This window comes from Pogoniulus pusillus, chromosome 36 (assembly GCF_015220805.1).
Source record: "Pogoniulus pusillus isolate bPogPus1 chromosome 36, bPogPus1.pri, whole genome shotgun sequence".
NCBI classification, from domain to species: Eukaryota; Metazoa; Chordata; class Aves; order Piciformes; family Lybiidae; genus Pogoniulus; species Pogoniulus pusillus.
In genome coordinates, this window is record NC_087299.1 from 650,001 (window position 1) to 665,339 (window position 15,339).

At 60.0% G+C, this 15,339-nt stretch overlaps 1 protein-coding gene across 2 annotated transcripts in view; it reads left to right on the forward strand.

Moving 5' to 3' along the window:
- The window catches only part of EPHB2 (EPH receptor B2), a 152,598-nt gene that overhangs the window by 33,314 nt on the left and 103,945 nt on the right, over positions 1 to 15,339 (forward strand). For both annotated transcript variants that reach the window (XM_064172341.1, XM_064172342.1), the window contains exon 2: positions 14,218 to 14,282. In XM_064172341.1, coding sequence (XP_064028411.1) covers positions 14,218 to 14,282 — 65 coding nt within the window. The remainder of the gene's footprint in view (positions 1 to 14,217; positions 14,283 to 15,339) is intronic.

Genomic DNA, 15,339 nt, shown 5'->3' on the forward strand with positions numbered 1-15,339 from the left:
AGAGAGGAGATCCAGACCTCACCTGCACTGCTGTGTCCAGCTCTGCAGCCCCCAGGACAGAAAGGACCTGGACCTGCTGGAGAGGGTCCAGTGGAGGCCACAGAAATGATCATGGGGCTGGAGCAGCACTGCTGTGGGGACAGCCTGGGAGAGTTGAAGTTGTTCAGCCTGGAGAAGAGAAGGCTTCAGGGGGACCTTAGAGCAGCCTGCCAGGACCTGCCAGGCTACAGACAGGCTGGGGAGGGCAGACCAGGAGCAATGGTTTGAAAGTGGAGCAGGGCAGAGTTAGGTTGGACATCAGGAGGAAGATCTGCTCAGTGAGGGTGGTGAAAGACTGGCACAGGCTGTCCAGGGCTGTGGTGGAGGCCCTGGAGACTTTCAGATCAGCCCTGCTGTGGCCCTGGGCAGCCTGCTCCAGCTGGAGGTGTCTGCTGAGTGCAGGGGGGATGGACAAGATGCCCTTTGAGGCTCCCTTCCAACCCAGTGGTTCAGTGACAGTTGACTGTAGCTGTGCAGCTGCTACTCCTTGGCTCAAGGATGTGCTCCTCTGGCAGCAGGAGCTTCACTCTGCAGTTGCCCACATCAGCTGTGTTAGTGCTGGGATGGAAATGAGGCTCCACAAGCACTGCCATCTCCAGAACCCATCCCAGGAGCAGTGTGGACTGCAGTGTGTGCTTCCCTGCAGCCCCACGAGCAGCAGACAGGGTGCATCATCTGCTGCCACCTTCCCCAGGCTGCTCTGCAGACCTGGGGGTGCAGCCTGGCCTGGAGGCTCCCCACTCCCATCCTGCTCCTCAAGATGTTGTACCTGAGCTCGCAGCCTGCAGAGGATTCTCTGTCCCTGTGGTTCCACGGCCACGCTTCAGGAGCACTTGAGGAGGGGAGCTGGGCAGCTCTGCTCAGCATCAGACATCTGTTTCAGCTGGCAAAGCCCTCTAAGATCCTCCAGTCTAACAGCAGCCCAGCACCACCACGGCCACCACACCATGTCCCCAGGTGCCATGGCCACACATTTCTTGCACACCTCCAGGGATGGGCACTCCACCACCTCCCTGAGCAGCCTGTGCCAATCCCCGACCACTCTGGCAGCAAAGGAATTGTTCCTCATCTCCAACCTAACCCTCCCCTGGCGCAGTTTCAGACCATTTCCTCTCCTTCTATCACCTGAGACTAGACAGAGCAGACCAACCCCCACCTGGCTGCAGCCTCCTTTCAGGGAGCTGCAGAGAGCAATGAGCTCTTCCTCAGCCTCCTCTTCTCCAGGCTGCACACCCCAAGGGCCCTCAGCTGCTGCTCCCCAGCCCTGCTCTCCAGACCCTTCCCCATCTATGTTGCACTTCTCTGGGCCAGCTCCAGCTTCTCAATGTCCTTCTCGGGGTGAGGGAATGAATGGTATCAGATGGGTGGATGGATGGGTAGGTGGGTGGTTGGATGGATGGGTGGATGGATGGGTGGGTGGATGCATGGATGGATGGGTGGATGGATGGGTGGGTGGATGCATGGATGGATGGGTGGATGGATGGATGGGTGGGTGGGTGGATGGGTGGATGAGTGGATGCATGGATGGATGGGTGGATGGATGGATGGGTGGGTGGATGGGTGGGTGGATGGATGGGTGGATGAGTGGATGCATGGATGGATGGGTGGATGGATGGGTGGGTGGGTGGGTGGATGAGTGGATGAGTGGATGGGTGGATGGATGGGTGGGTGGGTGGGTGGATGGGTGGATGAGTGGATGCATAGATGGATGGGTGGGTGGATGGATGGGTGGATGGGTGGATGGGTGGATGGATGGGTGGATGGGTGGATGGGTGGATGGATGGGTGGATGGGTGGATGGATGGGTGGGTGGGTGGATGGGTGGATGGATGGGTGGATGGGTGGATGGGTGGATGGATGGGTGGATGCATGGATGGATGGGCGGATGGATGGGTGGGTGGGTGGGTGGATGAGTGGATGAGTGGATGGGTGGATGGATGGGTGGGTGGGTGGGTGGGTGGATGGGTGGATGAGTGGATGCATGGATGGATGGGTGGGTGGGTGGATGGGTGGATGGATGGGTGGATGCATGGATGGATGGGCGGATGGATGGGTGGGTGGGTGGATGGGTGGGTGGATGGATGGGTGGATGAATGGGTGGGTGGGTGGATGGGGCGATGGATGGGTGGATAGGTGGATGGGTGGGTGGATGAGTGGATGGATGGATGGGTGGGTGGATGGATGGGTGAAGGAGATCCCTTGCCTAGACAGGGCCACCTATAAGCAGAAGCCTTGCGGCATCCACTGGTGGAGCATCCTCATGTTTCAACCTGCTGCTTGTGGAGGTTGTGTTGGTGTGCAGGGAATTAGGCATGAGGAAGGCCTCTCCATGGTGAGGTGCTGAGGATTGGCTCTTCCCAGCAAGGAAATGGCTCACAGCTGCTGCTCTGCAGGTGGGGCTGGAGGGGCCATGTGCTGTGTTCCTGGTGTGGTGGTGAGGAACCCCTGGGACACACCAAGGGTTTGGTGGTAAAGAGATACTCTGGTCCTGGAGAGGCTAGAAGGGAGCCAAGCTCCTCATAGGAATCTAGGGATTCCCTGCCTGTGTCCAGGGAGGGGCTTCCTGCAGTGGAGAGCCTGATCTGAGGGCCCCTGCTGCTGAAGCCAGCCTGGGGCATGGGGCATCCCCCCACAGCCTGGCAAAACCAAGCCTGCAGCTGGCCCTGCAGTTCTTCCCAAGCTGTTCCCGCTTGGAGCTGCCAACCAGAAGCAAATTTACAGCCTGCCAGTGCAAATAGAGGGGAGGCAGCCAAGCCTGCCTGCCAGGTGGCTGTGCAGGGACCCTGCCTGTGCTCAGCCGGCTGGCAGCAGTGCTCTGCGGGCAGCGCCAGCATCCCAGGCTGGGTGCCAGGTGCCTCTGCTGCACCTCCAGGGCTGCTTTGTGCCCCTGGTTCGGGACTGGTGTAGCCTGGCTGCCTGCTCAGCAACACCTGCCTGGCCTCGTCCTGCTCTCAGCTCCCTGCAGCCACCAAGATGAACTTGTTGCAGGGAGCAGAAGGGTTGTGAGGCACTGGCACAGGCTGCCCGGGGCTGGGCGAGTCCCATGCCTGCAGGGGCTTGAAAGCTTTGTCGATGAGGTGCTTGTGGACACGGCTTAGTGGGGGACTTGCTGGAGTAGGGTCGATGCTTGGACTCCATGATCCTGAAGATCTGTTCCCACCTAGAGGATTCTGTGAGTGGCTGGAGCCAAAGGTGCTGGGAGCAGCCCCCGGGCCGCAGGCAGGGCTGGCTCTGCCTGGAGGGGCTGCACCAGTAGGGCCCTGGCAGCAGCTCTGAGCACTCCTCTGCTCTGGGCCCTGCCCTTGCCACTTTGCAAAGATCTGGTCATGGCAGGAGGTGCCCAGGTCCGGCTGCCAGGCTCACATGGCTGCACCAGGGGCTACGGCTGGGCTTTAGTTGCCTGCTGCTGTACCCAGATCCTTCCTGCTTCACCCTGCTGTGCTGTGCTGGCTCTGGGTGGCCCTGGCCCTAGCTTTATGAGCCAGGCATGGGGCTCTGTGGTGCAGGCTGTGCCTGGTGATGAGGCTTTGGCTGGAGCTGTGTGGAGATAATGTCTTTCCCCCATGAATGTTACTGCCCTGTGTGTGCTGGGGCTGGGGGAGGGGCAGGGGACATCCCCATCTGTGTTTTCCAATAGAAGCACATTAAAGTGGAGGCCATTAGGGACAGCTCGATTGGGATGCAGAGCAAGGCTCTGGAGCCTGCTGGGAACAAGTTGCTGGCAGCCCACACCACTGTGCAGGGTCAGAGAAGCTCGTTTGGTACCAGCAGTGCTGGGAGGTGGGATGAGGGCTGGCAGTGCACACTGTGGCTGCTGCAGTGACACTGTCCTCGGGGGGAGTGGGAGGCAGAGATGGCCAAAACCCTGTGCCCTGGGCTCGTGTCACTCCTGCTCTTCTCCATGCTGATCACATGAGATGCTGGGCAGGGGTCAGTGGGGAGGGAGGATGGATGGATGGATGGATGGATGGATGGATGGATGGATGGATGGATGGGTGGATGGATGCCACCTGAGCTCTGGGCATTCTGCAGGAACAGGAGAGTGCAGACCTGAGGGTGGAGATTCTGGAGACCACCCCTGGAGGAGTCTGCAGTGTGGCTCTGGTGGGGCTGTCTGATCTGCTCCTCTGCTGGGTGGGGACACCTACAGTTACTGGGGGGCTGTGACCTGAACATCCCTTCTGGAGCCACCAGTGCAGTGAGGCCAACCCAGTGCTACTTGACACCAGAGCTCCTCACTGCTGGGAGGTTGAGGAGCTGCAGAAATGACGAGGGGCAGCTGAGGGAGCTGAGCTTGTCCAGGCTTGGAGAAGAGGAGGCTGAGGGGACCTCATGGCTCTCTATATCTCCGTGGAAGGAGGCTGAAGTGAGGTGGGGATGGATCTCTTCTCCCTAGTACCAGGCTGAAGACTTGGTGATCTGAGAGGTCTTCTCCAGCCATAACAGTTCTGTGATGCTCACGTGGCTTAGGGAAGCTTCTCTTCTCTGAGAGCCAAGCTCCTGCCCCTGGTGATGTCCTGCGGCATCCAGGCCTCCTGCTGCATCCCAAATCTCCTGGGGTGGCCTCACCCCAGTGCCCAGGGCTACAGGAGAATGGGTTTGAAGATGCAGGATGCTGTGTCTGGGGTACAGGAGAGTGAGTCTGCAGCCAGGTCGTGTGGCCCTGCACCCTTGTCCCAGCTGGCCCCAGGGAACAGTGCTAGGAGCAGGTCGTTGTGCTCTAGAGCAACTCTTTCCCCTAGGTGCAGCAGTCAGGAGCTGTCCATGGCATCTGCTGCTGGCACCAGTAGTAGTAGCTCTGTGCTTCAGCTCCATCCAGTCTCTTGTCTGTCCATGCTGCAGAGTCAGCCTCGTGCCCTGGCTGTGGAGCAGGGCAGCACATGGTAGAGTCTGGTGGCTCCTTCAGGCTGGAAGAGCTCATGGGCATGGAGTCTCCAACATCCTGCAGAGCTGTGCCCCCCCACAGACAAAGAGGGACCTGGAGGCTGTTGGGAAGGACATGGCCCTGCTCCATCTTCCTGGGAGGGGGCTCCGTGGGGAGCTCAGTCTTTGCTGGGCCTGTCCTGCTGGGCTGGGTGAGCTGGATGCAGGTGAGGACGACATCTGCTCAGCACTGGGATTCCCTCTTGCAGAGTGCTGGCTGACAGTGGGGGTGGAATCAGGGCAGGGACAGCTCCACAGCTGTGGCAGTGGCTGGTGAGGGACTGTGTCTGTGTGCCCCCCATGCTGGGGCAGCAGCAGAAGGCTTCTGCATTGCCTCTTCCTGGCAGTCTGCCCTTGGATGAACCCAGACTACCTGCAAGTCCTGTTCCCTCTTGGGACAGATGCTCTTGGGAGAGGGCCCAGCCAGGAGCTGTGAGGTTGATGAAGAGACTTGAACATCTCTACTGTGAAGAAAGGCTTCAGAGGCCTGGGGCTGGTTAGTCTGGAGAGGAGAAGGCTGAGAGGGGATCTGAGCAATGTCTACCAATAGCTGAGGGCTGGGGGGCCAGAGGCAGGGGCCAGGCTCTCTTTAGTGGCACTGGTAACAGGACAAGGAGCAGTGGATATAAGCTGGAACCCAGCAGGTTCCACCTCAACATGAGGAGGAACTTCTGTGCTGTGAGGGTGGCAGAGCTCTGGAGCAGGGCCCAGAGAGGCTGTGGAGTCTCCTGCTCAGGAGACTTTGAAAGCCAACCAGGCTGTGTTCATGTGTGCCCTGTCCTGGGTGCCCCTGCTCTGGCAGGGGGGTGGACTGGGTGATCTCTGGAGGTCCCTTCCAGCCCCTACCACTGACTCCATGACTCTATGAGTGCCCAGCTGCCTGCCCGCTGGCTCCACAGACCGAGACCACCGGGTATGACTCTTCATGGCTGCCCTCAGAGCAGCCTTTGGTGCCAAGGGCACGGGCGGGCTGCCAGCAGTGCCTGCACCCGCTCGATCCATCACCTATTCTTGCTCCCTACACATCAGTATCCCTCCTGGAGCTGCAGTGGGTGCCTGGGGCCAGGCCCAGGGCTCGCAATGCTGCGCTGTCCCTGCACTGTTGTTGTGCTGTCACTGTGCTATCACCGCGCTGTCCTTGCGCTGTCGCTGTGCTGTCATTGTGCTGTCACAGCGTTGTTGTTGTGCTGTCATTGCGCTATTGCCACACTGTCGTTGTGGTGTCGTTGCACTATCATTGTGCTGTCACAGCGTTGTTGTTGTGCTATCATTGCGCTGTCGCAGCATTGTTGTGCTGTCGTTGCGCTGTTGCTGCGATGTCGCCGCGCTGTCATTGCACTGTTATTGTGCTGTCATTGCGCTATTGCCGCACTGTCATTGCGCTGTCGCTGCACTATCGTTGTGCTATCACTGCACTATTCTTGCACTGTCGCAGTGCTGTCGTTGCACTGTTATTGTGCTGTCGTTGCACTATTGCTGCGCTATTGTTGCGCTGTTGCTGCGCTGTCATTGTGCTATTGCCACACTGTCATTGCGTTGTTGTTGCGCTGTTGCTGCGCTGTCGTTGTGCTATTGCTGTGCTGTCGTGCTGTCATTACGCTATTGCTGCGCTGTCGTTGCGCTATTGCTCCGCTGTCATTGCGCTGTTGCTGCGCTATCATTGCACTATCATTGTGCTGTCGTTGCGCTATCATTGTGCTGTCTTTGCACTGTCATTGTACTACTGCCGCACTATCGTTGCGCTGTTGCTGTGCTGTCATTGCGCTGTCATTGCACTATTGACACACTGTCGTTGCGCTGTTGCTGTGCTGTCATTGTGCTGTCATTGCGCTGTTGCTGCGCTGTTGCTGCGCTGTTGCTGTGCTGTCGTTGTGCTGTTGTTGCGCTGTCATTGCGCTATTGACACGCTGTCGTTGCGCTATTGCCGTGCTGTCATTGCGCTGTTGCTGCGCTATCATTGCGCTGTCGTTGCGCTGTTGCTACGCTGTTGCCGTGCTGTCGTTGTGCTGTTGCTGCGCTGTCGTTGCGCTGTTGCTGCGCTGTCGTTGCGCTGTCGTTGCGCTGTTGCTGCGCTGTCGTTGCGCTGTTGCTGCGCTGCCGTTGCGCTGTTGCTGCGCTGTCGTTGCGCTGTTGCTGCGCTGTTGCTGCGCTGTCGTTGCGCTGTTGCTGCGCTGTCGTTGCGCTGTTGCTGCGCTGTCGTTGCGCTGTCATTGTACTATTGCCGCACTATCGTTGTGCTGTTGCTGTGCTGTCTCCGTGCCTGGGGCCGCCCTTGGGTTTTTCAGGCTGTGCCGCTGTCCCCGGCCAGGCAGAGCAGAGGCAGCGGAGAGGCTGCAGGGTTCGCTCAGCCCCGCTCGGCTCAGGCCAGGCGAGGAGCAGTGTGAGGAGGCTGCAGTTAAAGCACGGGAGGCAGAGAGAGGCCTTGCTGCACCGGGAATGGCAAACAGATGAGCGCGGGACCAGGGCTACTGGTTTGTCGGCTGCACCCCGGGATGAGTGCCACCCTGGTGGAGATGGGCTCTGGGCTGGCAGCGTGGTGGCGGCAGCAGGGGTGGGTGCCCCTGCTGGGGTCTGTTCCCAGCTAAGGCATCTCTGATGCACAGCTTGGACTTGCTCCACCCGGCTGGGCTCAGCGCTGGGCCTGCTCTCCAGCATCCCTCCAGCATGCACTAATCTCTGAGGGCTGGGGGTCAGGAGTTGGGGGACAGGCTCTGCTCACTGCTCCCTGTCACAGGACAAGCAGCAATGGATAGAAGCTGCAGCACAGGAGGTTCCAGCTCAACACAAGGGGCAACTTCTTGCCTGTAAGGGTCCCAGAGCCCTGGCGCAGGCTGCCCAGAGAGGTTGTGGAGTCTCCTTCTCTGGAGCCTTTCCAGGCCTGTCTGGATGTGTTCCTGTGTGCCCTGAGCTGGATTGTGTAGTCCTCCTCTGGCAGGGGTTGGACTGGATGATCTCTTTGGGTTCCTTCCAACCCCTGACATCCTCTGATCCTGTGCCCTGGTGAGGTGCCTTAGGTGGGCTTCCAGGTCAGGACTAGGAGGAGGTGATGGCAGATGAGTTCCTCCCTGTGCCTGCCGTGGGGCCATTTGCTCCCAGCCCATTGAAAAGGTCTGGGCAGCTTCTAGCCTGCTGTGCACGTCCCGCACTGGCTGCCGCTGCCGGGGTCCTGTGTCAGCCTCGCAGCTCGGTCCCTGTGTTAACACCACTGCACCGGGTCTGACAGGCGGGCACGGTTCCTGCCCCCGAGGGAGGAGCTGGCCCGAGAAGGGGAAGGGGAAAAGTTGTGGGTGGAAAAATGAGGGTGGAGGCTGTAGCTAGCGGTGGGGCTGTTTATTTGTCCAGCTGTTTCTTTCTCTGGATGCGTTTGGAGCCTGAGTGTGAAGGATTTGCCAGGACTTCTGAGAAACTCGGGGCCAGATGCCCTGAACTGGTCTCAGTTGGCAAACCTCCATGGCAGTCATTGCTCCACTGTCTGCACCGCCACAGCTCCTCTGTTGAGCCCTTGCCCCTGCAGCCCCTCTGCCCTCGGTCCTGTCACTCTCCATCCCCAGTCCTGGCCACCCCGTGCTGGTTTCCCCAGTCACTGCCATCAGCCAGCGTGATCCCAGTCTTGTCCTCTCAGGTCTGCTCACCAGTTTCAGACCTGCCCTGGACAGATGGGAGGAACTGGTGCAGCTGAGATGAATGAATGTATGTAATTATCTGAGGCGTAGGGGTCAGGAAGGAAAGGACAGGGACAGGCTCTGCCCATTTGTGCCCTGGCACAGGACAAGGAGCAGTGGATGGAAGCTGCAGCACAGGAGCTTCCACCTCAACACGAGCAAGAACTTCTTGGCTGGAAGGGTCCCAGAGCCCTGGCACAGGCTGCCCAGAGAGGCTGTGGGGTCTCCTTCTCTGGAGCCTTTCCAGGCCTGTCTGGATGTGTTCCTGTGCCACCTGCACTAGGTTATGGTCCTGCTCTGGCAGGGAGTTGGACTGGGACATCTCCAGAGGTGCCTGCCAACCCCTAACATCCTGTGAGCCTGTGAGATCCCTGTGCTCATCTCGCTTGTGGCTGAGCAGCAAGAAGCCCACGCAGAAGCGTAAGAGCCCCCACCCAGGTCACTGGCAGGGCAGCTCAGCAGCTCGGGGGTGTGTTAGCCTGGCTGTTGAGCACTTCGGAGGTGGTGGTCTGGTGGTGATGATGCCTCTGTAGGTGTGAAGTGCTGGAGCCCTGTGTGCCCTTGCGGAAAGCAGCGGTGGTGGTGTTGAGCCTCAGTGCTAGCAGGAGGTTGCTTATTGAAAGCATCTTCAAAGTGAAAAGGACAGGCACTTATCTCCTAACTGTCCCGTGGGGAGCGCCGTGGTTGCTGGTGGAAGCTGGCCAGAGCCGTGTCTGCTGCTTCGGAGCAGCTGCAGATTTATTTCTGACGCCGTGGGCAGAATGAGATAAACACAGGAGGGAGGAACACAAACAGCAGCACCGGGAAAGCGCAGCTCCGGGAGAGCATCGCGCAGGGCTGCCGCCGGCCGCAGCCAGCCGCAGCCGGCAGGCATGGGCCGGGGCCAGGCACCCACCCCTGCCGCTCCCACCTGGCTGGGCATCATCTCACACCGCTTCCAGAGGCACAGGCACCTACTGGAGAGAGTCCAGTGGAGGCTGCGAGGGTGCTGAAGGGGCTGGAAGAGCTGTGTGTGGAGGAAAGGTTGAGGGCCCTGGGGCTGGTCAGGCTGCAGAGCAGAGAGCTGAGAGGAGAGCTGAATGTTCACACGTGCCTGAAGGGTGGGGGGCAAGGAGCAGGGACCAGGCTCTGTTCAGTGGTGTCCTGGGACAGGACAAGTGGCAGTGGACACAAGCTGGAACCCGTCAGGTTCCACCTCAACCTGAGGGAACACTTAGGTGTGAGGGTGCTGGAGCCCTGGAGCAGGCTGCCCAGAGAGGCTGGTAGGGGTTGGAAGGTTTCTCTGGAGACTTTGCAGACCTGAATGTGTTCCTGAGTGACCTGCCCTGGGTGATCCTGCTTTGGCAGGGGGTCAGACTGCATGGTCTCCAGAGGAGCTTTCCCACCCCTACCATTCTGTGACTGTCAAGGAGTAGCTCTGTCCTGGAGCTCTTCGTGAGACTACTCCAGCCCCTCACTCTGCTACTTGGTGCTGCCAGAGCAGCAGCATGGCACCGTGAGAGCCTTGCCTGCGGCACTGAGAGAAGCTGCTGCGTTTGGTGGCAGAAGCAGGCACTGTCTCCTCTCCATGGCTGGCAGGGAATGAACAGCTGGGGTTGCCTACCCAGAAACGGGTCTAGCTTTGTTGTCCTTGGCACAGGAGTTGGTCCCTTTGGGTGCCTGGGCATGGGGCAGCCCACAGCTGCTATCAGATCTGCTGGGTGGGCTGTGTCCCTGGCAGCCCACCGTGGGTCATTGTGGGTGCAGAAGTGGCAAGGCACTGAGTGTGCTGAGGACTGCTGCAGGTGGAGGAGCTGTCTCTGGAGGATGGAAGGTTGCCACTCCACGAGCTTGTCATCCCTCACGTGGGGCCTGCACCTCTAGCAGAGCTATGTACAACTAACCTCTTGGTGCCTGGAGTCATCACTCAGAGCAGTCCATGAGTATCTCTTTGGATATCAGTGATGGCTGGAAGGAAGCAAGGAGGCCTCCTGCCCTTCAGCATGTGCTGCTCCAGCTCCTGGCTCACCTGGGGTGGAGAAAGATGCAAGCAAAGCAAGATCTGCATCTCTTGGCAATTGCTTGTGAGTCCCCATCTGCAGCACTGCATCCAGATCTGGAGCCCCCAACATAAGGAGGACATGGACCTGCTGGAGGGAGCCCAGAGGAAGCCACAAAGGGCTGTAGCACTTCTGCTATGAAACAAGCTAAGGGAGTTGGATGTGTTCAGCCTGGACAAGAGAAGGCTGCAGGGAGACCTTAGAGCAGCCTTCCAGTACCTGAAGGTGTCTCCAGGAGAGCTGGGGAGGGACTCTGGCCCAAGGGCTGAGAGTGCCAGGATGAGGGAGAATGGCTTTGAGCTGGGAGAGGGGAGACTGAGAGTGGAGATGAGGAAGAAATTGTTGAGAGTGAAGGTGGGGGGAGACTGGCACAGTGAGGCTGTGGCTGCCTCCTGCCTGGAGGTCACAGAATCATAGAATGGTTTGGGCTGGAAGGGACCTCCAGAGGTCATCCAGTCCAACCCCACTGCAGTCAGCAGGGACACCCTCAACAAGATCAGGTTGCCCAGAGCCCTATTGAGGCAGCCTGTTCCAGTCCCTGACCACTCTGGCATCAAAGACATTTTTCTGGTATCCTTCCTGAGCCTCCCTTGGCACAACTTCAGGACATTTCCTCTCCCATCACCTGAGGCTGGGCAGAACAGACCAACCCCTGCCTGGGAGCTGCAGAGAGCAATGAGCTCTGCCCTCAGGCTCCTCTCCTCCACATTGCACACCCCCAGCTCCCTCAGCTGCTGCTCCCCAGCCCTGTTCTCCAGACCCTTCCCCTGCTGTGTTGCCCTTCTCTGAACCAGCTCCAGCCCCTCGGTGTCCTTGGAGTGAGGGGCCCAAAACTGACCCTAGGATTTGAGGTGCAGCCTCCCCAGTGCTCAGTACTGCTCCTGCTGCCCACACCATTGCTGATCCAGGCCCAGCTGCTGGTGCCCTTTCTGCCCACCTGGACACACCCTGACTCATCTCTAGCTGCTGCCACCAGCCCCCTCCCCGGTCCTTTTCTGCTGGGCAGTTCCCAGCTACTCAGCCCCATCCTGGAGCATTCCTGGGGCTGTTGTGCAGGACCCAGCACTTGGGTGAACCTCATGCAGCTGACCTCAGCTCATGGGTCCAGCCTCACCAACCCCCTCTGTGCAGCCTTCCTATGCTCCAGCAGGCCAACGCTGCCACCCAGCATGGTGCCACCTGCAGCCTCTGGGTATGTTTCCCTCTGGTGTCAGAGTGCCACTGGTGGTGCAGTGCCAGAGCCAGGCCCTCTGCTGGGGCCAGCCCAGTCCTGGAGCTGTGTCAACAAGCAGCCAGCTTGGGAGGGGACTTCATAACTTCTGACTGACAGCATTTCTGGACGAGCTGTTTTCCAGAGCCAGTTTTCCTAGTGGGAAAATGTGAAAGGAACTATTTTTGCCTTTGACTCTTGGCATGAGCCCAGCTCTTGCAATCCTGCTTTCCTGTGAGCTGGAAACCGCTGGCTCCAGGCAGGAGCAGCGAGCATCCCACGGGCTGGAAGTGACTCACTGCCAGGAGTAGGTGCAAGGAGCCTGCCTGAGCCCAGGCACTTCTCGCCTTCCCAGTGGGAAAAGGGGAGGTTCCCAGGAGCTGCTGCAGCAGTCATGCAGGCTCCCCTCCTGTCTGCTGGGGCTGCTCCAGCCTGAGCTTTTCATTCTTTGCTTTTCATAGAACCACAGAATGGGTTGGAAGGGACCTTAAAGCTCATCCAGTTCCAACCCCTGCCATGGGACACCTCCCACCAGCACAGCTTGCTCAGGCCTCATCCAGCCTGGCCTTGAACACCTCCAGGCAGGGGACAGCCACAGCCTCCCTGGGCAGCCTGTGCCAGTCTCTCCCCACACTTACTTGCAAGAATTTCTTCCTCATCTGCACTCTCAATCTCCCCTCTCCCAGCCCAGACCCATTGTCCTCATGCTGGCACTCCCAGCCCTTGTCAGAAGTCCCTCCCCAGCTCTCCTGCAGCCACTTCAGGCACTGGCAGGCTGCTCTGAGGTCTCCCTGCAGCCTTCTCTTCTGCAGGCTGAGCAGCTCCCACTCCCTCAGCCTGTGCCGTGGCAGAGGTGCTGCAGCCCTCTGAACCTTTCAGCGTGGTGGAAGTGGAGAAGGTGGAGCTGCTCCGGGGGAGTTGGTGCAGGATGCTTGGGGCTGTAGTGGTGAGGAGCAGCAGCAGGATGTGGTCACAGCCAGTAGGTCTCCATGCCTGTGGTGGCCGTGGGAGGTGGCACTGTCTGTTGGGTAACAGGGTGGTGGCTGCAGGTCCTGGCTCTGTTGCGGTTCTGGTTGATCTTGTGCAGAGGCTGCTGTGTGAGAAGAGCTGCAGAGCCCCAAAGCTGGTCTGCTCCCCTGCCTCTGGGAGGGCAGGGAAGGTGGAGGCTCAAGCTTCCAACTCAGGTGGCATCCTGTGTGCAGGTGCTGACATCAGAGGGCTGGCATTACTCATTCGTGGGCATCACCTTGGTCTCAGCCACAGGAGACCACTGGCCTGGAGTGTCTGTCCCACCAGCACCACACTTTGCCCACGTCCAGCCTCGGGGTGCTGAATGCTTGGGGCGTGGTTTCCAACCTCACTTTGCTGAGCACTGGAATATTGTCCTGTTTTCTGAGCATGTCAGCACTGGGCAGGGTGCAGAAGAATGCCCATGCAGCAGTGAACCTGAGAGTGGAGAGCTGCCAGGACTGGAAACCACCCCTGGAGGAGTCTGCAGTGTGGCTCTGGTGGGGCTGTCTGACCTGCTCCTCTGCTGGGTGGGGACACCTAGAGTTACTGGGGGGCTGTGACCTGAACATCCCTTCTGGAGCCACCAGTGCAGTGAGGCCAACCCAGTGCTACTTGGCACCAGAGCTCCTCACTGCTGGGAGGCTGAGGAGCTGCAGAAATGACGAGGGGCAGCTGAGGGAGCTGAGCTTGTCCAGGCTTGGAGAAGGGGAGGCTGAGGGGACCTCATGGCTCTCTGTAGCTCCATGAAAGGAGGCTGGAGTGAGGTGGGGACAGGTCTCTTCTTCCTGGTATGAGGCTGACGGTTGAACTTGGCGATCTGAGAGGTCTTCTCCAGCCAAAACAGTTCTGTGATGCTCATGTGGCTAAGGGAAGCTTCTCCTCTGTGATGTTCACTGGTGGCATCCCCTGACCTGTTTCCACCCAAATCACCTGGAAACACAGCTGCAGCCCTGCTGTAATTTTCCAGTACTGTTGGCCCTGAAAGTGCTGCTCCTTCCCGTGTGCTGCTGCCAAGGGTCCTGCCTGCTGTGCAGGACACTCCATGGGGACCTGCTCACAGTTGGCTCCTCATCTGTGGTGCCTGATCCTGGGGTTTGAGGAGCCAGGTCCAGCTGGCCTGGGGGGTGAAGGGCATGTGCCACCAGGCACTGCGGGAGCGAGAGGGACAGGGAGCAGAGGGCAGTGGGTGGGCAGCAGGTGTGCCTGGCCTGGCTGCTCCCTGGTGGGAGCTCAGTGGCAGCACTCCTGGGCTGGCTCCCCTCCAGCTCTCTCCCCTTCAGCAGCACAGCCCTTTCCCCAGGCAGCCGCTGACTCCTTGTTTCATCTTCCTGCAGAGACCCTGATGGACTCCACCACGGCCACGGCAGAGCTGGGCTGGACAGTGCATCCTCCCTCGGGGGTGAGTCGCTGCTTCGCGGGGGCGCTGCAGCCTGCCCGGGGCTCCGCTGCAGCCTGCCCGGGGCTCCGCTGCAGCCTGCCCGGGGCTCCGCTGCAGCCTGCCCGGGGCTCCGCTGCAGCCTGCCCGGGGCTCCGCTGCAGCCTGCCCGGGGCTCCGCTGCAGCCTGCCCGGGGCTCCGCTGCAGCCTGCCCGGGGCTCCGCTGCAGCCTGCCCGGGGCTCCGCTGCAGCCTGCCCGGGGCTCCGCTGCAGCCTGCCCGGGGCTCCGCTGCTGCGCGCAGTGTGGGTGGGTTCACGCAGCTGAAGCCAGCCCCTGAAGCACAGTGCCTTGGCCGCGGGAAAAGGCCTCAGTGCAGCACCAGAGGGGACCACAGCTGAGGTTTCCAGTGGGTGCCAACGCATTCTGCAGGGCTGCAGCAGCGCAGAGCTCACCCTGCGCCAGGCCAGCTGCTGCTGCAGGGGCATCCTCTCTGCTGGAGAGCTGCCTTCCAGCCACTTGGAAACAAACACCAGGGCCACTCTCCTTTGTCCCCAGCTCCACTTGTTGGCCCATTGCCTGTCACTCACAGCACACGAGGCTGAGGGCACTGGCCTGTGAGGTGGCACCCACAGCAGCTGTGTGGTCAGGCCATGCAGTCAGTGTCCAGCATCCCTGGCACCTCATGAAGGGGCATTTGCTGGCTCAGCAGAGATTGTGTCTCTGCCTTACTGGTGCCAAGAGTCCCCCAGGCCACATCCCAAGGCCACCTAGAGCAAACTGCTTTGGAGAAGGGCTGGGGCAAGGCTGTGCCTCTGCTCTTCTCATGGCACAAAACTGGAGCCACCTCCATGTCCCTTGGGGCTTGCATGGGCATTGAGGTGCTTCAGAGCCTCCTGCCCAGCTCTGGCCATGGCAGCTGGCAGGAGCATGGAGCCCCACTGCCCCCACAGCTGGCAGCAGCACAGAGCCCCACTGCCCCCACAGCTGGCAGCAGTACAGAGCCCCACAGCTGGCAGCACAGAGCCCCACTGCCCCCACGCCCAGCTCTGCTCCCCTGTGCTGGGGTGCCCACAGCCTGG